The sequence below is a fragment of the Betta splendens genome, chromosome 22 (genome assembly GCF_900634795.4).
Source record: "Betta splendens chromosome 22, fBetSpl5.4, whole genome shotgun sequence".
Classification (NCBI taxonomy): domain Eukaryota; kingdom Metazoa; phylum Chordata; class Actinopteri; order Anabantiformes; family Osphronemidae; genus Betta; species Betta splendens.
This window is the reverse complement of record NC_040900.2, coordinates 12,334,699-12,362,638: the sequence shown is the minus strand read 5'-3', so window position 1 is coordinate 12,362,638 and position 27,940 is coordinate 12,334,699. Positions and strand designations below refer to the sequence as shown.

The following is a 27,940-nucleotide window of genomic DNA, read 5'->3' as shown; positions in this document are numbered from 1 at the left end:
TTAATGTTGTCACGTTATTTATTTTAAGCACCATTTTACATTTTCATTGCTGATATACATATATGTTCCAAGATTTGATGACTGTTCTTCAAATATTACACAGGAGCATCTTAAATATGAAATCCCACTTTCTATTTTTCATTTTTTCTTCACACTTCACACAAAGGTCAGCTGCAGCAAAACCTTAGGCTTCACATGCCTTTAGTCTGTGGTGCTGAAGGCTTTTCATTGCAAAGTCTCTAACTCCTTGTTAGTGATCAATTCCTCTGTACCAACACAAACATCAGTCAGATCATACAGCAAAACCACTGTTCAGTGTCTGGACCGGGAACCACAACTGGACTTCATCAGGAACAAATGGAATTATGGTAATGAAGACTAAAAACGTCCCCAAAGCGGCTGATACAAAACCTCTTGAGTAAAGACTCTCCTCAGGCTTTTGGCTGCCAGTCGCCCTGGTCCACTGATCCGTAGAGTGATGGAGATAAACCATCCATCAATTAACATATCAGGACTACAGGAAGTATCCTTCATGAAGAACAGGCAATCGATAACTCAACATAAACGCTTATGACAATGATGTTTGTTTAAACACAACTGCTCCTCTGACTTAAAGCCAGAGAAGCAGGTTCTGATGGGAACACAATGTGAACAGGACAAACATTGTGCTGACGCCACCTGGAGGAGCCTTCCAGCAAATAAGAAAAAAAAAATAAGTTTTAATGCCGGCTTTTATGTTGGAATAGAACAGGGGTGTCGAACTCAAACCAGTCCCTTGCTGGTTGAGCTGGAGTTGGAAAACCAGCAGGGACACCACCTCTGGAGTAGAACAAAGAGGAGAAGATGGTTCCTCGCAGGTTTTCACAATGTGGATGACCTTGTGCAGATTTGCTGTACTTAGCGCCGTCGTCCCTTCGTGACAGAACCGTAACCAAGCAACATGCGTCAGCATTTAGAGCCGTTTCCACATACGTCAGGAATAAGACTGGTGACTGACATTCAGAGCAACACACCACAGGTTCTGGCTTCAGGTGATGTTTTAAAGTGGTGAAACTAAGTCCTTAAAGCAAAGCCTGGACGGAAAATCTATTAAGATGTCGGAAGGATGGAAAAGAATTAAAGCCAGGCTCCAAACGGACCAGAGTCACATTCAGTAACAGTAGCCAAGTTAATCCCATAGTTTCATATGTTGGAGCTGTAGGGAAACAACAACTTCCCAGAAAAAGGGAGAAAAGAATCATTCCACACGTCAATAAGATCAAGTCGACTATTGGAATGAATGTACAGCATTGAGCAACGATACAGTACCTGATCCATTATTGTATAATAAATAGAAAAATAAAGCTACTTCCTGCTCTAGGAAGTAGAGTCTAGGTTCAAATACTGACACTGAGGCCTGTAGGTGGTCGAGTGTGTGTGAATATAATCATCCTAAAATAAGAATATTATTTCTGACATGAAAAGTTAAATATTGTACACGTGAATAGAATTTTGTAAGAGAAATCAAATGTGGCTTAATGTTGAATGGCAGTGAAACCAAACTACATACAGACATTCTGATATTTTGAGGTGACAGCGGCTGCATTGACGCCCACAGAGCTGATCCTGTCACTGCAGGAGCCTCAGCAGAGCCGTGAGCCAGAGACCCAGGGTGGAGCTCTTCACCCACAGCAGCAGTTCGTACACACTGAGCCTGCACAGGCTCAGAGACTCGTCCAGTGTGATCTGCAGACGCCGCCTCCTGGACCGCGCTTTGCTCCTCTTGTGCCTGTGAACCAGACGAATGAAGACGTAATTAAGATGGTATGAAAACTATATACAAAGATAAAAGCCAGACATCAACAACAAAGCTAGCCACTAGCCAAGTGTAAAAGCTTCACATCATAAAGTGTTTCTAGACTCTCTATGAAGAGCTGCAGAATATGGATTATGTCAAAACTCAATGGAACATTCATTCCTTCTTTCTTACTTCCTCTCCACCAGGGGGCTGAACGAGGAGGGGACCGGCCCCTTTATTTATTTAGTGTAACATACAACCTGAGCTGGGCTCCGTCCGCCGACCAACAGCTCGCTCATCTTTACTCAGCTGTGCCCTCAGACATACAGGCTGCGTAGGAGCTACACCAACAACACAAAGTAATCATGGATACAGAGCATCATTGACTTCTCATCTATTAGGAGACTATTAGCGTCTAAAGACTGAGCTTCGATAGCTCTCCTAGTTGTGGTACATGTCGACTCCTACTCCGTGTCATTAATGCTGTAATGCTTCTGTAGCTCTATGTCACAGGCACAGATTAAGCCTGAAAATGTAGACAAACCGTACTGTACTTGGTTTAAAATGATATAATGTTTCTACTTAAACACTAACTGTATGTTTCCTGCTCTGGAGTTAAAAATGTTTCTGAATTTAGCTCTATGTCACCGGAGCCAACGTAAAAACTAGTGGCCAACGCAATCAGCGCCTTTAAACATAAGCTAAAGCAGCCTCACTGATTAAACCCACTTCTGTGGGAACAGGTGCACTAATCAGTGGCACGGTCCGAATCAAATGAGCTCCGGACTGGATGAACTGAGCTGAGGCAGCTAAAGAGCTGCTCAAGGCAGCAGAAACCAAAGAAAAGTAGGGATTCCAGGTCAAACAGGTTCATGTCTAGTAGGATTATCCGAGTAATAACTCTAATGAACTCACAGCTGTGTCTCATCTAATGACCACTGGGGCCGGGTCACAGCCTGAGGCCTCTGGTTCCTACCTACTGAGTGAATGACGTGCACACAGCACATGGACCTGAACCAGAACTAACCTGAGGTCCAGAGTGTGGTGAAGCTGTTGGATGCCCTGATTACTGCTGGAGGCTGTGGTCTGAACAGCATTTGACACATAGGATATGTGAACCCAAACTGACCCAAAGTGAACACACACCTGGCCACGGCTCGTACGCAGCAGCGAGACACGTTGATGAAGGAGGAGGAGGAGGCTCTGGTCTGCAGAGTGGTTTCTATGCCTCTCAGCAGGTCGTTGGTTTTCAGCAGCAGCAGCATCTGACGAGGCACCCGGTTCAACAGGTCGCTGATCTGAGGCAGGTACAGAGACGCATTGGTCCGGATCTCAACATCCTGCCAAGGGAAACAGACGACAGCAGCTCTTTACTGATGATGATGATGAAGGAATGATGGAAGTCAAAGCAGCTTCTACTGGCTGCTCCAGGCTTCGTACCCTGACACGACGGCCTCCTTTGTGTCTTATGACTAGAAATTGGTCCCACAGATCTGTAGATCTATAGAATAAAAGACACCAACATAATCTGTGAAACTCTTCTATCAGTGGTTCAGAGATAAACCATTGAAGGGATTCAAACGACGATGCTGCAGTTTGCTTCAGCAGAACAAACTTCATATTCCAAAAACCAGACTGTAATGATGTCTGCTGGAGTCTTCATGTCCTGCTCTCCTTCCTGCCTCCGCCTGCACAGCTCACTAACATCACACTATTAGTCATTAGTCAAGCAGCTTACAAACACAAACTGGACCAGACTTTACAGGAGTCACTCAACACCTGTGAAATCGACAGTAAATTGGAAACATAAGAGGATAAAAGCTTTAATGTCTTACAAAGCATTGGATGAACACAAATATGATAGTTTTACTTTTAGTTCTTGACGTTTAGATCAGATTCATTTTTTATGTGACCGACTCTCATTAAAAAGTTTTATTTGTGGCATCATCTGCTGGATATCAATGGATTCTGAACATATTCTCTATTCACCAAAATGTAGAGTATGAAGCACAAGTCAAGACATAAAGCATTCAGGGACAAAACAATCTACACAGAATCTACAGGGAGGAGTTTCCAGATGACCAACATGGAGAAGAACATCTGGAGGACGTTCACTGACAGTAACACTGATTATAAATGTGCAGAACCTCTGTCCACCATTGATCCTATCTAAATACAAACTCTAGACGAACATCCAATCGGCCATTTGTTTGTAAATCCCTTAAATAAATATTAACTAGACAATATGTGACCTGTAATATTTAGATTTAGAGCCATCACAGCACAGAAGCAGAGTCACCGATGATCTCTTCTTGCCTCCTTGTCCTGTTGGATCTCAGTAGATCACAATATATTTATTGTCAACTAAAATATGATGACCTTTATTGATATTCTTCCATCTGCGGAATATTACTAAAATCAGGAGTCTCCTTTGTCAGAGTGATGCTTGTTTACCTGTGGTTGCAGAGTCTGTAGCTACCAACCTCCTCTGTGCGATCAGGGCTTTTTACCTCCTCACTTTTACCAATAAAACCTAATTAAAATATATAAATAAATGTACAAACTATTTATTGATTTTTGAATTAAAAAGCAAGCGTAGGTTAAGTTTATTATCTAGTGTGTTGCCAGGTCTTTCTTTTGTTACATTAAACCTATTTATATTTAATTTGGTGGCTTCATGGCAACAATATTTTAGTGACTATAATAATATGAAGGCAGAACTAAGGAAGAACACAGAGGTCTCATGTAAACTTTGCAGAACTGTCTGGAACACGAATCTGCTCCATAGATAAAAGCTGGACAGACTGTCTGTCAGTGATGTAACAGACGTCAAAGTCACCTTTAAGCCAGATCCACTGCTTCTCAGCTGAAGCTCTACACAGCTGGGATGAAAAGCAGAGTCACAGTGAATCAGCGGCCGACTCCTCTGCTCCCAGAGCGCCTTACTGGCATCAAACAACGTGCAGAGATATGTCCCAGTGATCGGGGGTTCGTCTAAGTGTCTGGTGCTGCAGTGACAGACAGAACAAAACAACTGTCATGCAAATGTCCCACTGTTGCTTCCTGTATGTAGAGCTGTGCCATTAAGTGCAATTAGCTCAAACCAGCTGCATAAGAAATGCACGTCACTCAGTTTTAAATCTCTCCGAGCATCATCTTCCCTCCTCACTTGTTATTGGTTTACTTAAAGAAGCAAGGACATAGCCATACAACGTAATACTCTGTCCAAATAACATGGGACCTGAAGTGTTCTGCTGAGCCCTGCTTGGGGAATAACAATTAGTAGCAATTATAGGAGGTTGGTTAGCGGCCTCCCAGCTGTCAGCAGGACACAGAGGAGGCGACGGCGCTCTCATTTGCATCTGAAAGCTTCAATAAGGACATATTGTATTGCGAGTGGTGCGATAATAGGCCGTGTAAAAGGCAGAGGGAATGCAGCCGGGAGGAGCTGGAATCTGTGCTGAGTCCTCTCTTCTCCCCAGTTTATTAAAGCAGGAGGAGGAAGAACGTCCCAATCTGCCCTCAGATCTACAACCAGTGTCATTTTACTCCAGTGTAACATGCAAGTGCAGGATATTAATGTGCTACTAGTATCAGGGCTAGTAGTAATAATAATGCACAAAAAAACAAAAGGTAATAATCAACAGCATTAAGCGATAACGACCTCAAATATGTGACAAAGAGCATTTCAGTATTTCAATGTACATGAAGCAGTTATATAGGTTTACACGAGACACTGGACCATCAGCAGCATTTGTTCTACTGTTCTTTTTAAAATACCAATATAAAAATAATGATAAGTAACTGAACTGATGTTTTAAATATTTTCACATGTGCAAGTTGAACTGAATTCACACACTCATCGTCCACCACTTTATCCCTGCAGGTACTGTATGTTGGAGTCTGTATTTTCTTGAAGGGCTCCACTGCTGTGTGGAATAATATGTTCCTCACATTCATAACTGTGCTACTGAAACATTCAGTATTTGAATCTTGCAGGTAGGAAAATAAGGCACAGTCAGTTACTGTAAAACCACATATCTGCCTTTGATGGAGAATTTATTTGTTGCCTTGACAAAACATTCTTGGCTCATCAAATCTCCACCTTGTTGTATTTTGGAATAATTACTTAGTTTTTACTGTTTAAAGGAGAAACATTAATTAAAAATAAACATTCCTGAAAGTGGAAAAAAAAGGCAGCTAAAAGCCAATTTTAAAGCACTCCAACTTTACCGGGTGCACGTGACTGCATTAACACTAATGGAATGCATCATCGCTCGTTAGAAGCAGGGCTTCAAATTATTCACGCAGAGGAGACGGAACAAAGGAGAAGAGTGGGAGCAGCGGCACGTGTGACAAGACAAACCTGCAGCCGGAGAGGTTTCGCACAATCAACAAGCGCCGTACTAGATGGAAGTCCACTTAACAGCGAGTGTCTAGATGGAAGCCACAGTCAGAATGTTCCTGAGGGTTACTCTGGCAGAACAGGTCCAGAAATCTTAATGAGGCATGACGATGCCTTTATCAGAGAGCTTCTATCGCAGATGTGTTGCTCTCACTCATGGTACCAGCACTAATGTTACAGTCACACAAAGGAAAGCCTCTAAATGAAACCCATAAAGCTGCAATAATGACTAATGACTCATCAACTCATCTCCATAATTAAAACAGCTATTTCCTTACAGACGTGTGTTGACAAACATATACTGCAAAAATAGCCTTTTAATGAGCTAGAGGAGCGGGTGAGGACAGGAGGGTGTGTTCTACACACTCACAATGCTATGCAGACTTGAGGAAAGCTCAAATGTCCAGTTCAGAAAACACCGTGACGGTGCTGAATGTGCAGTTTGCACATGACACGCGCACAGATTTTACTACAGCATGTTCCATCCTGGAGCATGAAGCGCTCACAGGACTTGGGCTCTGGGCCTCACACGCAGTGACGTCAACGTGGCGATTATGAAATAGCACACTGACTGTTTATCCTCATTTAGCAGCTCATGGAGGATTTAGCAAGCAAATGTTTGACGTAAAGCTTTTAGGGCAATGCCAACTAACGGTAGACGCCATGAAGATGCAGTGAACTGTATCTGAATGAGACACCATCTATTATGAGCCTTATTATTACTCCTGTGTCTAATAAATGTGGTCATTTAGGGAATGTTGACACATACATCATGCTTATTATTACTCCTGCATATCTATAATAAATCCCTTCCATGTATTTGTTTGGCCACTGACCCACTGAGCCTGGTACTGGGCTATCTGAGTGGGTGGGATGCTGTGGCACCTCTGCCAACTTCAAAGTGTTGCATAAGGAGGTATAAATACGCTCCTGAGGACAGATGGCACCGCGGGACCCCTGTGAACAAGGCTACGCACGCTCAGTCTAAGCTGCTACTGTGGGTTGGAGCACTTAACAGGTAATGTCACTCCACTAAGCAGCTGATGCTGCCTGTCATCGCGCCGTGGCACTGAGTGATGTGCGACCAAGCTCTCCCCTTGTTTAGTCCACGTTTGCTTTCAGGTCTTTACTACTATTTCATCTTATGTTTGTTTAACTAGTCTAACCTCTTCTTATACTGCTGTATGCATTCCCTTCAACTAGACGTACAAGTACAGTCACTGTAATGTCCTGAAATAAGCAATAAGTGATTAATCAACATAAGCCTATGAGTCTAAATGTCAGATTCATTTTCACACGCTTTTAATGCTTAAACGCTTTTGTTTATTCGCGTCCTTTTGTGCCACGTTTGCTTCTGGAGGCTCGTTGCGTGCGATCGTACCTCAGAGGCTGTGACAGGAACCGAGCTGATGCCGGCGTTGACGCTGGTCCAGGAGCGAGCAGTCAGCACGCAGGCGAACAGTGGGAACAGGTCTCCCGCTCCCAGTCGGCGGCTGTAGCGCTCCACCCCCGACATGTCGCCGTTGATCAGAGACTGCCACAGTCGACAGTAGTTCAGCCGGAAGTCGGGCTCCAGGACCTGCAGAGGTGGACGGACATGCCTGATCAGGGTTGTGTCCAATGCAGCGCAGCTCCTCATGTCAAAGAACGGAGTCAGATCAGACCTACAGAACAAAAGTGATTGAACTTGGCCACAAAATCAATATCATTCCCAAGCTAAAACAAAGTAAACAAAGACCACGCTGGAGCTTTTAACCTGATCAAAATTATGCTGTATGCTGCTGTCCACAGCAACATGACCAGAATCAGGCCGCCTCCTTGTGTCTACAGTGCGTTCACTTAATGGATTATAGTAATAAAAGCTTTCCTGCGTTGTTACACAAATTTGGAATAAAAACTGTGATATTTCCATGATGATTAAAAGCATTTCCTGTTTTTCCTGTTTCTGTGTCTTTGTATTCAGCCAACACCTCCTCGCCTCCTCTGCCTTTCTACAGCCCTGTGGACACACATGCAGCATGTGTTTTATCAGTAATGACACTGGAAATGACTGAGTGTGTGTCTGTGACAGGGAAAGAGCGATGGGAGGATAAGTCGTCATACTGCGGCTGGAATCAGGCGCCATTAAGGACGGATGAGGAGTGTGCGTGTGTGTCAAACATGATGGAGATATTTACTGTTTAACTCTCGGGTCCAGACAATAAACAAGGCAGGTCTGACCTGTGGGTGCTCGGAGGAGCAAGTGTGTTAACAATCAGCCTGCTGGGACCAGTGCACGTATTCCAGGCTTCCAAGAACAACATCAAATGAGTTGTTTATCAAAAAGCTTTTATCCTGCTACAGCTCTAATAAAAGCGTGAGTGTGTGTAGCGTCCACATGCATCTACACGGTCTTATTTCTGCTCTATCTATTCACTCAAGGCCTCAGCAGCATGAAAAATGGATTTCAATAATAGAAGAAATGCTGTTTTCCTCGTGTCGAGGCAGAGCAGAGATGTCCCACCTGATAGAGGCCGTGGTCGAGCAGGACGATCTCCGTCTGCTTGGTCTGGGGGCACTTGTGCACCAGCACGTTGCCCGGGTGCGGGTCACAGTGAACAAAGCCATGGACGAAGATCATCTCGCTGTAGAGCTTCCCCAGGTTCTCTGAGATCTAGTAAACAGAGCATCCACTGTAAAGGTAAGAGTCTGGGTCTCATGATGCTAAACACTGTGACTGTGACTCAAAGGCTCGGAACAATCCTTTGTGTTTCACTCTGCCCAAATCAGTCAGTGCAAATAGGTGCTGCTGCTTCTACAAAAAATACTATGGACTCACTTTTCATAATGAGGATGTCATGTGTGCACTGCTATGACTCACTGATGTGTTTAAACAGATTTTAGACAAAGCTATGACTCACACAAAGAGCTAAATAAGGTTCTGCAAATACAGATGCACTTTGTTGGGTTAGACACGCTGATGATGTAACACACACATCAGTGTGTCACTACCATGACAGCTACGTTCTGATTGTCCCTCAGCTCCGCTTGTAGACGAGTCTCAGTCAGAGGCACCAGCAGACATCACCAAGGAAACCAGCTCAGAGTCCCGACAGAGTAAACTGTTCACCATTTTACCTAATACAGGAAGTGGCCTGTTTGGCTCTGCTCCTTCTAATCGTGTCTGCCTGTGTGTGTCACAGCCTCTCGCCTCCCGTGACCCTAAGGATGACGTGGTTCAGATGAGTCATGTGTCCTGCTGAGCTTCAATCCTGCAGCCAATGTTTATTTTCTGTTTGTTTCCCAACTCAAGCCCAAGCTTTACTTCATGTGGAAGCTGAGTGGCCTCCAGGTGTTTCCCTTCTCGTCTATTCTAGAGGACTGGCTCCCCCGCCTGTGGCTTCTATTCATACATGCCCTACAGCCCTGATCCATTTCAATTAGAGCTTATATCTGAACCCAGTGCATGGACTTGTGTGAGTTTAACAGTAAATCACTAAGCTATTATGCTTTCAAATCAGTTTCTTCTGGTTTGTTGAGGGGTTTAAACCACTTAAAGCTCCTCATCCTGAACACAATCACTGTGGAGCAAGTCAGAGTTTGACCCGTCATGACCAAAGTCAAATCAGGATATCTGAATAAAACTCTGTTGCTGCTGTCAGTTCCACCGAGCTCCTCTCAGTTTGGACTTTAACATCTGTAACAGTTGAACAAAAGAAGGAACCACAGAACAGAGACCAGTGGGACCAGTTAGTGTGTGCCGATGGAGAGCGTCTCTGTGTGGACAGTGGGACTGACAGCCTGACTGCTGCTGTTACATGTGACATCAGCACATATTCAATGTTCATTTTAGTCTTCAGCTGCCAAACTACAAAGGCAAAGTGGTTCTGCTACATTAACCAAGACAATGAAAGGATTTCAACCAGTATGAGTAAGCAGCCTGTGTGCTCTGCCTCAGTGTTTTATGATTACACTTCATTCATTTCAGTCACATCTAAAATCCCACCAATGTGGGAGTGAAGCTAAATAAAACGCAGCAAAGCACTGAGGTGCCGACTTCAGAGAAAAGTCTATTTGGGGCCTCATTCATCTTCTGATTCCAGCCACTGCCACCTAATAATTCTATCTGCTCCAACTGCGTGTGTGTTATTATGTACTTTATCTAACTCACCAGTTGTCAGAATATTCAAACTCTCATATTTACTAAAGTGTCCTTGTGCTGTCCTTCATGTGTTCATGCACATGGAAAGACTACAGGACAAGAGATGTCACTCATCCTGCTCATATCTAACGGGATCAACTTTATATTAAGTAGCTTATGAACCAAACAAACCATCTCTCATCCTCTATACATGCATGTGAGTGACAATTTGTGCGCACCTTGTTGACATTGATGCTGTGTTTCTCCATGTAGTCCCTGTCGTTGACCTGCCCCCCTTCAGCAAACTCCATGGTGAGGATCCTCTTAGTGGACAGATCCCAATGGATCTTAGGAATCTGCACAGAAGCACAGTGATAGACCGCTGTGGGCAATGGAGCCTTTGAGTAAATATAGAATGTGGTTTATTTAAAAAAAAAAGACTTTTAGAGCATGTAAAAGCTTCCACAAATTCAGCTCATGCTGATGAATGGGGTGGATCTCAGGTTATCTGTAAATGACTTCCAGTATAATAAATGACATGATAAATATGAACGTTCATGTATGAATACAAATGTGTTGTTATACTGGAGGCTCACACACAGTACGGTCTTTGATGTAAAGTTTTATGTCTCATCATATCCCACCCTGACAAAAAACCCACAGAACCAGAAAAAGTTTAAACATCAAAGAGAGAACTAGGGCACGTCTAATTCAAATTCACATGCGCTCATATAAGTTCTCAAACAGACATATTAAGCAGAAGGACACCAGGAAATTAAATTATAATAGACATGAAGCCCAAGTCTGTCTAGTAAAAAAATATGATTTGCAGCGTTCTGCTAATCCTCTTGTGATTCAGGAAGAGCCAAAAGGCTCAAACTGTCCCGAGCAGCGGAGCAGTCTGACCTCTATTAACTGCGCTGCTTATCACTTTAAATTGAAAAGAGTAAGTCGAACTGTGAGCAGCTGTTTACTCATCGGTGGCGGCACATTCAACAGGATCCACCGGCGAGTACCTTCAGGAAGGGGAAGTGTCCCAGCATGGCGGCCACGCGCTCGGCGTTGCGCCCTTCGTTGAGGAAGTCCAGCTCCAGTGGCATGTTCTTCTTGGCCTCCTCCACCAGCCACACGAAGGAGAAGTCAGGGAAGAGCCAATGGACTGCTCGTACCAGCACCTTCAGAGGAGCGGCAGGGCTCAGATCAGCGGGTAACCAGACACACGCGGCCAGTCGGAAACAAACTCACCTCCATCACCATTATGTCCCTGGAGCTCTGCCTCTGGACCTTGGGGTGCTGGACCTTAACGGCCACGGTCCGCCCGTCATGCAGCACTGCCCTGTGGACCTGCGCTAAAGAGGCCGCACCTTGAGGACGTTCCTCAAATGAGGCGAATAACTCTGACACCTGCACGAGAGAAGGATGGGAGGGAAAAGGAGAGAAGGGAACGATGTGAGGAGTGTAGTCAATGACATGATCAGCTCTGCTTACAAGCGATTATCAGACAAAGACTAAACAGAAAGCCAGAGACGTGAATGAACTGGTTTCAAGTTCCCTAGTGTTTACACATTCAGTCTCTGAGTGTTTGCACTGCTTTCAGTTTTACTGAATAATAATCCTACTTTGTTTGGTTTTGTGTAGCACTCTTCTTCAACATGTGCTTATCTTGTTTTTGTTGTTGTTGTGCTTTCCTTGAAGCATCTGTTCTGCTTCGGCCTTTTTTGGTCCACCAGTCAAACCTTAACACTGTTGTAACCTTCAGATGTAAACATCTTTATCACAACACCGTACACTTAGCGCTCACACTCTGTGTGGGTTTGAAGGTCACAGAGGCCCGAGGGGCCTGGAGTCATTAGCGCGACCTCACTGTTGTGTTGGAACCTCCACAGCCGGAGGCTAAACAAGAACAGGCATCATGCGTCAGGACACTGCCTCTACCTGGTCCGCACATCGTAGTCAGGGAGTATGATTTGTTTTACATCTGCCTTTCACAACTACAGTAACACTCAACCTAACTTCACTCTGAGAACAGGAATCCAACCGGTTCACTGGGCCTGCATCTGTTGGCTTTAATAGTCAGTTTATTCCAGACATTATTAAACAAACGTGATAATACTAAGAAGCTTTTCATTTTATAGGAAATGGAATTCTACCATAAGGTTTAAGGCCTATATTCTGTTTCCATCCACTCTTATTCTGAAGGTCTCACATCCTGTTTTATTGACGCCTCATTCTGCAGCTTGATTCGTCCGTGTTGAGTTATTCACATCCTGACCCTGTGTTTTTGTTTGTTGCACTCTGAATCTGTCAGGACAGGAGGATGATCCACAGTGATGACCTGCCTCCCTCCACATGACTTTGTGTAATAATCCTGACGATCTGCTTCCTGCTTCCTGATTCTGCTCTACTGTTAATTGAAGCTTTTAATATGTTTCATACCACACATACTGACAGTCTGACACTCACAGGTTTTCTATTTTTAATCTGGGTCTGTAATTTAGAGTTTTGCTCATATTCATACTTCATTTTATACAGTGGGGCTTATTCCCCTGTTGTTTGTACCTAGTGAAACATAAAAAGAGGGTAATTTGAACATGAGGTTGGTCCATGTCGAGGCAGAACATGAGCTGTGTGGAAGATGCCATCGGATGATAAATTATGCAGGCAGCACAGGACCCTGTGTGAGAACAGCTGAGTTATTCATTATGCAAATATGCTAAATGGAATCAAATTGTGTAGAACTGCCAAAGCATCCAATGGGATCTGACATGCAGAGAGCACTTTCATGGGTTAAGGGAACATGTCATTTCTCAGATGGGCCTGTCAACATAAGCAGCAGTGAGCATCTAGAAAATCCCAGTAATTTAAAAGATTAAAAGCTGGTTATTATTAGATAACATGAAAGTTTAGCATTGAGGGTCAACGCTCACTGTTTGCAGATCCACTTACGCTTGGGTCCTGTAGGACTCACTAAACATGGTAATCTATTCATGTGAGCCCCCGCTCCCAAAGGGACGACCCACAGTGAAACACGGCGCCTAAAATGAGTTATGGCACAAATAAAACGGCCCCTCAGGCCTCACAGTTGGTGTCAGGATGGCAAAGTGGGCCTTTTACCTGCTGGCAGCGGGCCAGAGCTGCAGCTGGATGAAGGCGTGTGAATCACATCCCCAATTCTAGCATCACGCTATATAGAACAGCCATTGCTTTGCTTTTGTTAAACCAAACACTGTCTTATGGGCCAATTTGGCAGTTTGCCTATAAAGTAAGTACAATTTTGGCAAAATGAACTTTGATATTTGACAAAGTTTGTTAGATTAATATAATAATTTAGATAATTTAGGAAGGGATGATTTATTTTCATAGCTAGACACTGCAGCGTTCAAATGGCTGAACAGAAATGGTTAATTTGTGTAGTGTTTCTACAGCCCAGCTTGAAACACACGTCAGAGAATCTATCCCAGATTGTCCACAGATGCTGCCACACTGGTGCCACACTCTCTGGGAAACAGTCCAGCCACCTATGCACTCGGCTAAATGCAGGATTCGACCTGGAGGCAGATTCTGTTTGGTCCAACGGCATATTGCACGCTGGCCTTTCTGCCGGGAGGGAACGGCAGCCGGCCTCGAGGCCGGCCTCTCCAGCTTCACACGCGGCGGTAATGCATACGCCACCGCGCACGGCGGTGGGCGCTCCAGCAGCCCCTCTGCCCCTCTCTCCAGCCCTAACGCAGCCACGTGTCGTCAAACACCACGAGTCGGGCTCTTCCTGTGATGACACTGATTAGCTCCCTGGTACCACTCATCAGCCTCACTTCTTCTCCAGCCACTCCAGGGAGGAAGGGCTCATTCACTCTGCCTCTCTTTTTGTTGACAAAGGAGCTGCTCTATCTGACAAAAGGCTCCAGCAATAAGTCAAACTGACGCACACGTAATAATATAAAACATGAGTGTTCTCTGTAGTAGCTTTAAATAACAGTCATCTTATATCTCACTGTGTAAAGCACTCATTAGACTTTAAAACATATAAAGTGTAAATAGGTTTGCAATGAAATGTTTTATTTGACTCTTCAAGTTTTAAGATGGGAATGAAACCAAGTCAGAGCTCTGTCAGTGCGTCCTCTTGTTTTGGACCATTTATATCTTGGTTCATTCTTTGGTTCCAGGCTCAGACATTTTCCTTTACAATGTCCACAAACTCCTAGTCCTCTGTGCTGCTCTATACTGAGGTGCCACCTGTTTTTCTGTGACTCGGTGGAAGTATTAACATGAGCTGCATCAAACATTCAGAAAAAAAGATACTAGTGAACAGAACAGCTGAGCTTTCAGTCTCAAAGATAAAATTTCAGGTCACTACTGAGACAGTGACTTTGACAACAGGCCTGTATTTTATTTGTTGAACTAAAAAAGAACAATACACATGAATTATTGTGAGTAGTGTAAAAAGATACAAATAGTTAACAAATAGTTTCTCTACTAGAAAACTCTTGCCAGTGTTGGACAGGAAGCTGTTAAGAGACTGGGACCTGGTTCTGGAGCTGGACTGTTAAGAGGACGTGTTCAGAGAAGAGACCATGTGCTTTTGTCTGTTCCTCATGAATACTTTGGCGTTCTGGTGTTTTTGTGGTTTGCTGTGTTGGTGTAGTGTCATGGAATGCATCACATTTGACCTTAGACGTTTCTGTTCATTTAAGATCCAAGAAGCGTATAAAGGTGCATGAACTCTGCCACAGGACCGTTACCTCCTTGCCCAGGTCTTCCCTGATGACCTGCTGGATCTCCTCCATGCTGCTCTGTGGAGCCCGGCTGTGGAGCACCTTCAGCGTGGACGTATACTCCTCAGGAAGCAGGTAGTCCAGGGCACCGAGGTGCTGACCCACCTTGATGAACGTACCTCGGTTGGCACAGCATAAATCACGAAGACGCTCTGCAGATCGACGATGCACCTGGAGACCAAAAGAGTGAAGTGTCAGGGACTGAGACGTTTCAGTGCACTTACCTGTACAGTTAAACTGGTTTTAGCTGAAGTTCTGCCTAAACAGCCACTTTATGCTATTAGGACACAGATTCTAGATCCAGCTGAACTTAGCCGTTGCCTTTTCCATATAGAACAAAGCACCATTGACCTGATTGATGAATTCCTGTAGATACTGTATGTCACCCTTTTTAGTAGGACTTAACCTGAAAACATTGCATTGTGCATTTATTGAACCCACTGGAGACAAACCCAGGACCCGCGCTGTGTTTGTGCCCTGGTGGTGTCTGGCCTTTGTGTGTCTGTGGCGGTGGACCAGCTGGAAGTGATAATGCTTACGGAGCACTACTCTCCTGAGACCAGTGCAAATAAAAAGCCGTGAAATTAGCTCCCCTTAACCTCCATAACCCCACTGCGCACGCTGTGAATACAGCCCCCCCCACACACACACACACACACACACACACACACACACACACACAAACAATAGGCCGCTTGACATGAGAATCATCTGGGCCATGATGACAAAGCAATGACAGACACAAGTTGCCAGAGATTCCCAGATGAGCCATTTCTGTTGGAAGATGAACTGGGAGACATTTTTATCACTGCACTGGAGGAGCCAACCAAAAAAAAGAAACGTACTGTACAGATGTGATTTATATTCATTAGGCTTCAGGTTGAATCTCTCATTCCTGCCCAGTTTCTCCAGTGAACTATATTAACAGAACAGAATGGTTAACCTTTTACAATAAAGCATTTCATATTTTATCAATGCCACAAATGAATCTACTTTGATTGTCTACTTTGACACAACTACAAAATCACAATTTTTTCTTGTTTTAAAAATGAAACAAATAGGATTAATCTGCATCATTATTTGTCCATTGTTTGAAGTTATTTCACAGTAAGACTTTCATGTGTGGTCATCACCTTCTAGATCATCTACCAGATGATTATTATTATTTCTTAAACCATAAAAACAGTAAGATTGTTTCTAGAAACAAGGACAGACAACAGATTCAAGTTCATGATGGAAGAATCTTTTTTTCACACTTACGTTTAAAATGCTAAATAATCGATCAAGACTCTAACTGCTTTAAAACCCTCGTACAGTGTAGCTGTATGTCTATTTATTTGGTAATAGACACAGGTTTACGTATTGTTTTTAGGTTCCTCACCTGTCAACAAATCAGTGATGATAATAGAAGCCTGCGCCTTCACACAGCTGAAGTCACATTAGAGCTATTTCTGTCAGGATGTGTTTTGAAGCGGGTTCGTCGGAGCTAATCAGAATGTAAATATGGTATCAGCTTGCCCACAGCTTGTAGCCTAATCATCAGAGTCATCATCACTCCTCTATCTCCTCTCCTCCAGTAATCAGTAGGCTTTGTCCGACGGAGGCGGGCTCACAGCGTGAGGATGACATCACCATGGCAATGCTGCCTTCTCGCAGCCTGAGGGGAATGCTGCTCTGGGATAAGCTGATGCTGGCCACCACCCACTATCTCCACTCATTCAAGGTCCAATCAAATGGAGTGTTAGAGAGTTAGACACTAGGGTTCATTTGTGATAACACGCAGAGACGCAGGCGCTCACAACAAAACGCTTGTGGGTATCTCTGGCCTCATCCTCGTTCCACAGCTGGCAAGAAGGTAAAGCTGGAGGCCGGTTTGTAACGGATGCGAGAGGATAAGGGGATGTGAGGATGTGTGAGCGGAGCTCAGTGGTGGAACAGGGAAGAAAAAGGTTTGAAATGTGGTAATTAAAGTAAAAAAAATCCTGATCAGCTGTTTCTACCTGGACATATAAAAGCAGGTTTGGTGTCAGCTGCTGATAAAGGAGCCAGATGGTTATTACAGAAAGACAATGGGGATGATTTTGAATCCTTTCCAGCCTAAACACTTCTTTCTCTAAGCTCTGAATCTCCCACTGGATGTTCCAGCCATGTCACTTAAACCTGATCACTGAACATCACAGCACCGTTTTCTCCCAGACTCACACGCGGTTTATAAACAACTAACTTAAAGCAACGGCAACGACCTCCATTTTGCTTCTCTGCTAACAGAACGTTGGACTTGTGTGACCGTGTGCGTGTCGGCGCTAAAGGCTTGGTGGTTTCCTCTGGGCTCAGAAACAGCAGCAACATATTCGATAAATGTGCTTTTCATGTCTGCTCAGCAAAATGAAATCAGCTCATGCAGGTTTTATTGATCCGGTAATTTCTACGTTCTCAGTTCACAGAGAACTGGATCAGACATCACAGTGACAAGTCAGAGACCCTTAAAAGCCGTCTGTGGACATGATGCTTCATAAATCAGGTTTAAGCTAACGCTGTCTTATCTGTACAGAAGTAACCTGCATCCTGTGTCAATGAATCCATGCAGCAGGTCAGATCTCTTAGCTGCCAATGACTGAACATCATGTACATAGTGTAAAAAGCCTAGCCTTAGCATCGATATCAATATTTGCAATAATGAAGCAATGTTTAACATCTCCAGTGCATTTAGCAGCTTCTAGTCTTAAAAAGCTGCTTCTTTTTGCATGCACATGTATATAAGCAGCCAGCTCCCTGCAGTGTCGGTCAGTGGACTGCCTTCCGATGCCATTAAGCACAGATGGCAAATTGTTTTCTAGGAATCTCTGCTTCCCTCCCTTTGTGCCGTCCGATTGTCTGCGAGTGCTGCAGGGAGAAGCAGGTCCACGCAGCCAGCAGATTACACACAATGGTTAAATCAATCCCACACTGATCCTCACCGACAGGTTCAGTTCAGCTCAACCAAACACTGGCCATTTGTTTGTTTACCAGAGCTAAACTATTCACTTATTTTACGATGCTCAATCATGAGTGCTGCGATGAGTATTTGGTATTATACATGTAAGAAAGCATTAGGGATGATTAAAACACGTAGACTTACTAAACATTCCACCTTCCAGTTCATCTTCCATATTTATCTCCTGATTTTCTCCCGAGGGATCAATAAGGTTGATCTTGTGTTGTAGAAATGGCCTGAGAATTCTACAGCATGTTTCTATTGTACATTTTTAGTGCATTGGGTAAATTCTTACCTTTTTGTATATGTTGTAAACCTTTAGTTTTACCTGGTATTGTCCAGCGTGTGAGTCTGTCACTTTGGTGCAAAACAGTTGCATCATTGCATTGTTGCATGCATTGTTTATGTGACTCCGACTTTATCAAAGCAGACGTGTAATCGGCTCCTTTACTGCTGAGCTATAGCGTCTTAAAATATTCTGTGATGTGGTAAAAGAGTGACTCTTGATGTCAGTGACTTGTGTTCCTTTGTGCAAAATGTTAATTCCTCTATACAATGAAATGTTTCACAACAAAGGTCAAAGGTGATGTGCTGTGTGGACAGTGGAGTGCAGAGTTCTATACTGGGATCCCAGCTGCAGTAATTGATTTCTCCTGCCACACCAGGACTAAATTACTAGAATTAGTGGACTATGAGCAAGGCCTATTTATTATTGGGATGCCGATGATTAGCTTGTTACTCAGCTCAGTGAGGCTAATCTCGCTGCCTGTCACAGCAGAGAGGGGGAGTATGTGCACGTCTGTGCGCTCAATAGGACCCGTCTAGTATTACCAGCAGCGAAGCCTGAGGACCCAGCAAAGTCATCACAGGAAATCCTACACAAGGTATGTTTTTTTTAAACAGGCTGAGGCTCTGCTCAGACGCCTCACATGCTCCAGGTATTAAAAATGCCATTTAATGGAACACAGCGATTGAACAAGGTAGAAAGAAACCCAGTTTGTTATCTCCTACAGCCCAGTGGCGTGAGTGCTCACTGAGCCGTCTTCTTACCATCATATACAGTAACAGGGGCAGGCTGCTATAATATAACACATGATTTGCGAGGAAAAAACTCCAGAACACACTTCATTTCATGGTCCATAATTGTGCCTTGGTGCCACTTTCTGCCATGAGCCAATGGTTCAAGCTCCACAGAAACACACACCATACAGCAGCCACTGAAATTAGAATCCTGCAAACATCTGGAATATGTTGTCATCAAATAATTAATTATAAGACTTTCTGTGTTGCATCTCAGTAGCCACTGTAGGTTATATTCTACTTGCATTATTCCAGATAACGTGTACAGAGGTCATTAACTTGCAGTTTACAAAATAAAAGCACAGTTTAGGTGGATATTACTGGTCATTACTAGCATAGTCATCACATGATACTGATCAGCTGGAGTTGTTGCAGTAAAATAAGGCACCAATAAAGTCTGGCCTCACGTCAACGCTGTTTCCCTCCAGGTGACAGAACTGGTGCTGGTGTGTGTCGTTGGTGTGTGGGACTGATATACGCAGCATGAGTGAGTCAAGAAGCGGAGCCTGTAAAGAAGTTTATACTCCAACATGATGATGAAGCACTCAAGTCTCACCCTGAACCTGCTGCCACACAAAGAGGCCTGGAACGGGCTGTGTGTCACTTCAGCAGACTTAGATGAAGTATGAAAGCTTCATACGAGAAGATACTAAAAAAGTATAGCTGTTTTAATCCAGTTGAGTTACACCTTTATACAAACTCTGTAACCTACAATTGTATATAAATAAGTCAAAGCTGCCCACAGTTATTTTCAGGGCTTCACAGTTATTTATACAGCAAACAGCTCAGTCACTGAAGCTACACCTTATTGTTTAGCAGAATAAATGACCCCACTCATTAACTGAGTAACTCTTGACTTAAGGTTTTTCCTGCTTGGCTTTGTCCCTCTAGAAGATGAGCTGGCCTAGTTTTTATTATTCAAATCCTTGACAAATATAATCTGGTGATTCCACTAACCTCTGAAATTAAAAAAGGACCCAGAGGCCTTTTTTCACACATTTGGAATAATTATGGACAAACCTTTCAATTCTCAAGCCAAACGGGACTAAAACTAATTCTTTGCATGCACCATCTTCACTCCACTTGATTTCCATAATCAGCTTTTTCTAAAATATAGTATAAATACTAAGCATAATAGTCCTAATAACAATAGCAACATTCAGCCATGTGCAAACGTTTGTAAAGCTCTTTAAATTCTGTCCACTTGCTTTTATTTAAAACATAACAAACCTCATCTGAATCTTTTAGGCGTCGCAACAGCCACCAATGTTACCACAGACCATGTTTGTCAGTAGAGATGATGGTGCTGACCAAACAACCATGTCTCAAGCTTCTAGCGTGTTCCCATGTACTAACATTAACCTGAACCTCTGATCAATGCACAGTCCTCCAGGGAGCCAACCTTTGCATTACCTGCTTCTCTACCACCAACTATTCCATCTATTTCAATATGAACACCTGAATGCTCAGACCAGAAACTCCCACGTTTTGATTTAGAGAATAGAGTGACAGACAACTTGTGGTTTTAGTTTGTCAGAGTTTTAGTGCCAGATTATAGATGTGCCTCGACTTAAAAGGCTGAAAGCTAATGTGACTAATGCTAGGGTCACCTCCATTCCCACTTTGGAGGAGGGACGGTTGTTTTGGCAACTGGTGAAGTTGGTTCTGGGTTGAAACTTCCAGTCAACCATGTCACTAGATCAGCTTCAGTCTGAGTGTTTGGGGCTAGTTACAGAAAGTGGACACTAGCCAACATTATGATCTGTAAGACCTGGCACATTTAGATTCTAGTTACTAGATATTTAGTCTATCATTTTATTTTATGTCATCACAATTCAACAATATTTCAGTTGATCAATAATGCCCATAGGCTGAAGATGCTGGCTGCTCTGACATGATGGGGTCAGATCTCAAGAACTCTGTCAGCTGCTCTTTGACACTGCCCCGAATAGCCAAGAGACAAGAGATGGAGAAATTACGTATTTGTGCTCAGCTTGTCAACAGTGATCTAACTACAGCAGGCAGCTGGGAAGCAAATGTTAAATGTTCCCTCCTCTCCATATCCCTCAAGGATTCTCCTGCCTCAGACTTGTTTGGCTGATAAGCTGCTGCCTTGAGCTCATCAAGGTCAACAGTTATCTAGCCCCACCCCAGTATTTACATAGTCATCCCTCAGAAGAGCTGGAGCCTGAGGAGTGGCGGTGGGCGCTTATCTAAGCTGAGCACGGTCCCTCTGACTGAGAGTGAAGACCAGTGCTGGAGTACGTCCATGCTCACATGAGGGATGTGGTCACTGCTGCCATCTGCTGGAGGAGTGGCGATCAGTCCAGGGTAACCTTCAGACGTAGAAAACGGTTGAATTGGTGCAAACAAACTGTCCGATCACGTATGTCCTTTAACGACCAGGGTGGAACTATGCGCTTTGCTACATTTGAACCATTTTTACATCATTTTCTTAAAAACATTATTGAATGCAGCACTGAAAAAGAGATGCTTGTCTCCATCAGCACAAAACAAAGGGTGAGAGACATGATCATGTTTAATGTACAGGCAGTGAAAGGATTAAAAGCGTGACTATAGATGTGGGGCCACTACAAATCACACACCTCTGTAATGATACTACAGAATCAGCATCATTACACCCATACACCCAAAATCCCCTTTGGTGTTTAATGGTGGTGAAAGGTGCAGTTTAAAAGATTTAAGCCAAAATCCTCCAAAAGCAACAACCAAGGTCAACGTGCACACATTAAACCTTCAGTGGCTCGTCATACCAGCTGAAAGAGGCCACTGCTATCAGATGCAAGTCCATCATGATGGAAATACTCCATCTTCAGATGAAAATGATAACTTCAAACAGCTTTGTATTTCTTTGCATTGACTCACTGCCAGGGCGACCCATGTCTGTCTAGGTCTGTTCTCCCACTGGTCACTGTGACTCATGTGAGCAGTTAACCTGCAGTAACACTCATCTGTATGTTGCTGACTAACTACTGTCGTCCTGATTCCTCTTCATACATATTCTATCCACTACAGTTAACAGCAACAGGAAAGATGCAGGCTCCAGTTGGGTGAGGGGAAGCACCAACCTCTGTGACAGAAGCCATGGTCTTCTGCTGGCCTGAGGTAACATCTGGGTTCCTTTTCAGCCGTCACCACCAACCTGCTCATGCGCTTTGTGTGTAAGTGGAAATATAGAGCTCAACGTCGCAGTAAATGATGCAGGGAAAATGTCTCCTCTGGTGAAAAGCCTCTAATCACCCTCAGCGGAGCCTCTAATTTCCTTCCCCACAGCGCGTTCACACTCCTATGACGACCTCATGCTCATTCACTGGAAATGGGCTAAAAGACAATCTTTATCTCCAACCTTGGGGTGGTGTTGAAAGACCATTTGTGCGATTCCATGCAGATGTGCTGCGTGAATCAGCACTTTGTTCTCTCTTTAATCTGAGCCGTGAAAAGCCACCTTCAAAATGGCTGCTCTCTACGCTTCTGCCTTTTTCTCATGCAGCTGAGGAAGCGAGGATCATTAGACATCACTGTGTGCCTTCCCTCGCCCTCCTTGTCCTCCATCACCTAAAATAACCGCGGTACATGAACACACACTCCCATTTCCTCATGAGGCGGCTTTCACTTAAACCTCACAATTAAACACTCAGTCTCTCTCTTTATATCCCATCTGTGGCTTCTGCTGCATTAGTGAGGACGTTACGGCGCAAACACAGCAAGTACCAACAATGGTGAGAACAAAGGGGAGATACAAACACCAGATAATCATCTCATGCTTAGTCTGACATAGGAGTACTATTCCTGTGTCATCATTGAATGATTAGGGCCCTGTTCATACAAGCTATAGGATCAGCTGGGTTATACTAGTGACTTGACATGATCCTTAATTCACTGATTCCTCTAACAGTTCACTCTCACTGGTAAGCGTCCTTAAGGGGAGGTGAAGGAAGAAGATACGCTTTTCCCTCATATCTCCAATACTGGAGTCCATTTATGTAAAATTGGAGCCTCTTTTTTGTCCCTGAGCTCAACTGTCCATCAACATTAAGGAAGGAAGGAAGGAAACACATATACTGTAAATCAAGCAGCTGCACTATCTAACATTATATGAATAAACTCATAATATCAAAATTAAACTGAAAATCACTGGAGGGAAGGAAAAAGTACAGAGTACAGAGTACAGAGAAAGTACAGAGCAAACTACCTTCTCTGCAGAAGCCCGAACTGTCACGGCAGCTGTCACTCAAAAGGCGTTCAGTTCAGCTTGGTGCAGGTTATGTTTGTGCATCTACTCTATAACGATGGCTCCAACGAAGGTGGGCTGTGTTCAGAGACACTAAGTGCAGGTCATCACCGAAGCATTAACTCCACTAATGAGTAGTAAAGAAGGAAAGTTGTGATGCCAGCAAAGAATAGAGGACACTGTTGTGCCAGGTCAGTGTGAACAGAGACCAGATTCCAGGAGATTCTGTCTGGAACCAACAGGTTCACAAATGTGTGAAGACACCTACAGGCCTAGCATCAACCACAAATACTTTAACCGCTTCAAATACAGTGTGGACTCTCCCCAGACGCAGGCTTGACACACAATGAAGCCAAAGAACCTGAGAGCCCATGGGTTTGCTCCTGTGAAGCACCTGAACGCAGCGTGTGAGTGCGTTCCTGAGGCTGAGCATCGTTGCGGACTTGTACTGCTGCTGTAGAGAACAAAGAGCAGTCCATCTGTTCTCTCATGGCAGGGCATGTTCCTTGGCTCATTTGGCAGACCTGCCTGCTCTGTGATTCACTCTAATTGGCTGTGAATGGCCCTGCGGTTCACTCAGGGCAGCCTTTGATGAGCCTGTGAGGCTGGCTGCTTAAGTGGCCTTTGAGCGAAGCTCTTCAAGAGGATGAATGCAGCCCGGCTGCTCTGCTGGGAGAACACAGGGCGACACGCTAACAGGGCAATGAGGGAGATGAAATGCAGAAATGAGAGCTCATTAACCAGCAGTCAAACGTCTGGAGGCTCCTTTTAAAGCCTGTTGCCCCATCGTGTCCACCAGGTCAGCGAGTACTGCAGGTCAACATCATCAGGTTCCAGAAATGTGTTGAGACTCAACATGAAGCTTTAAACTCTGTGCAAGTGTTTTCACCTAATCACTTTAGCAGTATTTTGTAATAAGACTTCATTAGTAAACACATCCATACTGTTTCATCCTGACAATAGCAGTTGTGTGCTCTGGGCCTGGTTTGCTGCTTTGTTACTGATGAAGCTAAAAATCTTGAAATCCACAAGCAAATTCTACAGAGAACTGTCAGGAGTAGAGTAGCTCAACATAAAGTAGATCATGAAGGCAAGTGTTGAATGATCGAGACAAATGCACGATGCAATAGATCTGTATGTATTTGAAATAATGACTAAAGATCCGAGAAACTCAAGATTTATAAGGTGATTTCTGCCACAGCTGTTTATAGAAAGTACACTGACAGTGTCAGTCTCGAGCAACCATCCAGGCTGCTGACACTGGACACCAGACTTCTGTCTCCCTGGACACTTCCTCCAAGGGCCAGCTGAGATGTGACGCCTCCAGCGTGTCATATGTCCAGGAGGCACCTTACTGTAGGTGGAGGAGCCAGGCTCTACTCCTACAGTACAGTATGTGTACTGTATGTGTACTGTAGGCTGTGGGTGTAAGTGTGGGTCTACAGGGTCTTTTCATAAAGAACCCTGTGACAAAGAGCAGCCCAGAGTCCGAGTCCAGCGTGCAGTGGAACAGGTCCGACTCACAAACCAACATCGTGCTCCCAGAGCACAGCTACTGAACAGACCCAGACCCCATATGCCAATAATTAGTATGTACCTTATATAACACTGGTGTCCCGTCCTCCCTGCCAGTGACCGTGCTCCTGGCCTCTCAAAGTAACTAGGCAGCACTAAACCTCCATGACGCTGCTGTAGTGTTGACTTCATAGTAATTAGAAGGCAGGCGAGCATTCATTCCAATCAGCATGTGTAGCCAGGCTCGTCCAGCAGGGCCCCGGGGGCTGAACAGTGTCTGTGCGACAGTCAGGGCCAGCCATGCTGAGCCACGCTCTTCAGGGGTCAGTGCAGCTCCCCGGCTGCAGCAGAGCTCTCTGTCCACCTGTGGCACAGCTGCTGCTCTCTGACCTTTGCAGCAGCAGCCGGTGAGTGGACCTGACTGAAACACGCCAGCACAAGTCAATGTGCGTGTGTGTGGTGGTATTAACTCTTGGTTCTGGTATAGTAGCCCCCCCCCCACACACACACGTGTGGTCTGATCTTGGTGACCAGGTTCACCTCTCCAATCATCCATCATCAATAAGCTGGATTCATCCAGCCGAATGATAATGAACTGAATTCATCTCCACAAACTCCACTGTTCACATTTCACCACTGTGAACTCCGCTCCACTGTTCCAAACTAAAGGAGAGTGAATGTTTATTCTACCAACATGACAGAAAAAAAATCAGCTGTTCCAAACTCCATCCTGCGTCTGAACCAGAAGCATCGGTTCGAAGCTACAATAGAGTTTATGAGAGATAATAATATACAACACTCACAAAATTGCTTTGCATCATAACTGACGTCCTAAGTATAGATATAGTAGCATGAAGGCTGTAATGTATATTTTAGGTGTGTTTATTTTTAGAAAACCTTTGATTTGGTGCTTTCTGTGGACAATTACACACTAGACGCTGTTCACACAGACACAGTATTTGACAGATTCTTCACTTGGGGACGAGTCACACAATACCAACAATTCACTGCATAGCCAAGGAGTGTCCAACCCTGGTCCTCCAACTCTCCCTGCCCCAGCTTATACAGATCACCTGGACCAGGTGTGTTCAGTCAATCAGCAGCTGACTGAAACACCTGAATAAGGTAATCAGCAGGGAGAACAGAACAAAACCAACATAACAACCACCAAAGGTGCTGACGTACCTTGGACTTCAAGGCCCAGTATTCTTCTGTTCCGTGCTCCACCTCCTTGAAGGCCGTCAGGTAGTCATAACTGATGACCGCCGTCTCCAGACAAACACAATGATGAGGAGAGCGAAGACAAATCAGAATTACACCTCCTCTCAGAGGAGCCCTTGGGGCAGAGAGACGTGCAGTAACTTACAGTGGCTGCAGCTCGTCCAAAGCGAACCAAACTCAGGTCATTGAGGTCCACGCGTGTGTTGTACAAGAAAAACCCAGAAGCACCAAACGCCACAGTGGCCAAAGATGAGATTCTGACGAGTCGCCTGGCCATCGAAAACACTGTGAGTCCAAGGGAGGACATTATGGTTTAGTACTTGATTTTACTTTTGTTTTAATGGATGTGCTGTAATAACACTGGAAAGGCCACATGCTGAAGGTCAACACTTCTTCTTATTTCACTGTAGATACTGATGTTTGTGTCTATGATCTGATTTTGTAATAAGCCCAAAATCAATTAAAATTTCATACATAGTACTGTATGCATAAAAGTCGCCTAGAGTAAGATTGTTTGAGTGACGCAGAAACAATTTAGGTTTGTGATCTTTTACCTCAAGGGTGTCGAAGTGATGCAGACGAGGGCCGCTGCCCTGCTGGTTTTCCACCTCTCCCTGCTGATCACCTCGAACAGATGTGTCAGTAGCCTCATCCAGCTGCTGATTGACTGAACACCTGATCTAGGTGATCAGCAGCCCCTGAGGAAGGGAGAGTTGGAAAACCAGCAGGGACTGGTTTGTGTTTGACACCCCTGGTGTGGATTATCTAAACGTGGTCAATCCTTGCTGTTTACCTTTATGATGTGTCTGTTTATAGATTAAATGTGCCTTTGGAGGATTTTATTGATGTAGTGTGATGTGGAAGCTATTTTCTTGACATCCAACCTGTTATAGACTGAATTAAGTCTGTCTGCTGTGTGCCTGACTGGGAGTACTGCCCCATATGCATAGAGCTGTTAATATGTCTATGTGCACTTTCATTTATGTAACTGCAAACATCATGGACCCAGAACCGAACCCATGTCCGGCTATACTGCTGCTGTGGAATTACACATCAGGAAGCTGCAAAACAAACTCATGTCACACACTCTGGTGCAAAGGCTGTGAATGAAGACGGAGGTTCCGGTGGTGAAACGCATCCCCAAGACGTGGAAATATTCATTATGTCGCTGTTGTCATCGTCTTCTATTAAAAATCACCAGCTCCTATGACGCTAAGTGTTAATGTCCAGCAGAACTGACTGATCAGCGGGAGGAACGCAGGGTTTAACGCCGCTCTCTCGCGTGCAGGTCAGACGAACACGTTAAAGACGTTGATAACGTGCAGTATATGGCGGCTGTTACGCAGGGACCCGCCGCGTTTTCTAACAATTTCCTTAAACCAGACGGAAATGCTCGACGCAACGGCAGCCATGGCTGTTTAACTGCGAGCTAACGCCTCCTTACCAGTGTCTCTACGCGCGCTGCCGTTCTTACTTGCCGGTTGAGGTTTGACCTTTTCGTGTGTTCTTAGACGTGACAGCAAAGAATTATGGTTGACGTAGTTCCGCTGCAAAGGCGCGTATACGACTATTATTTTGTTATAAGCAATATGTGATGACATATATGTGTTACGAGTTCAGAAGATACAGCCATAGTTGACTTCAGTTTGCTTTGCTTATGGCTCCGGCACTTTAAAACTGCACTAGGACTCGTGCCGTGACGCAATTTACATGCGACACAAGCGTTAAAAGGAACAATACGTCCACTTACTATCAATTATTTCATATATCAAGGTATCTGTAGAGGCATTTAACATTTACCGTTAATAAAAGCGACCTTTACCC

General features: G+C 44.3%; 1 protein-coding gene across 8 annotated transcripts; it reads right to left on the bottom strand.

Moving 5' to 3' along the window:
- adck1 (aarF domain containing kinase 1) lies at window positions 1-27,923 on the bottom strand. 8 transcript variants are annotated; one of them, XM_029138996.3, is made up of 11 exons: window positions 27,561-27,923; window positions 26,262-26,401; window positions 26,081-26,164; window positions 15,042-15,245; window positions 11,548-11,706; window positions 11,319-11,477; window positions 10,542-10,658; window positions 8,686-8,835; window positions 7,564-7,761; window positions 2,924-3,117; window positions 1-1,768 (listed from the first exon to the last, which is right to left on the bottom strand). In XM_029138996.3, the coding sequence occupies exons 1-11, from the start codon at window positions 27,715-27,717 to the stop codon at window positions 1,609-1,611; spliced, it is 1,722 nt and encodes a 573-aa protein (XP_028994829.1). In that variant the 5' UTR covers window positions 27,718-27,923; the 3' UTR covers window positions 1-1,608. The 8 variants fall into 8 exon arrangements, 7 of the variants coding, with proteins under 7 accessions (XP_028994829.1, XP_055361666.1, XP_028994831.1 ...); XM_055505691.1 differs by having other exon boundaries at window positions 27,591-27,923; XM_029138998.3 differs by lacking the exon at window positions 27,561-27,923 and adding an exon at window positions 27,204-27,493.
- Between the last annotated feature and the right edge of the window lie 17 nt (window positions 27,924-27,940).

What these genes read in the sequence shown, in the direction of transcription:
- adck1 (XM_029138996.3), bottom strand. Translation starts at nt 27,717, where the DNA reads ATGTCATCACATATTGCTTATAACAAAATAATAGTCGTATACGCGCCT. An exon ending in GGGACATAATGGTGATGGAG is followed by an intron (nt 11,478 to 11,547) that starts GTGAGTTTGTTT and finishes GCTCCTCTGAAG; the next exon opens with GTGCTGGTACGAGCAGTCCA. An exon ending in TCGACCACGGCCTCTATCAG is followed by an intron (nt 7,762 to 8,685) that starts GTGGGACATCTC and finishes CCACCTCTGCAG; the next exon opens with GTCCTGGAGCCCGACTTCCG.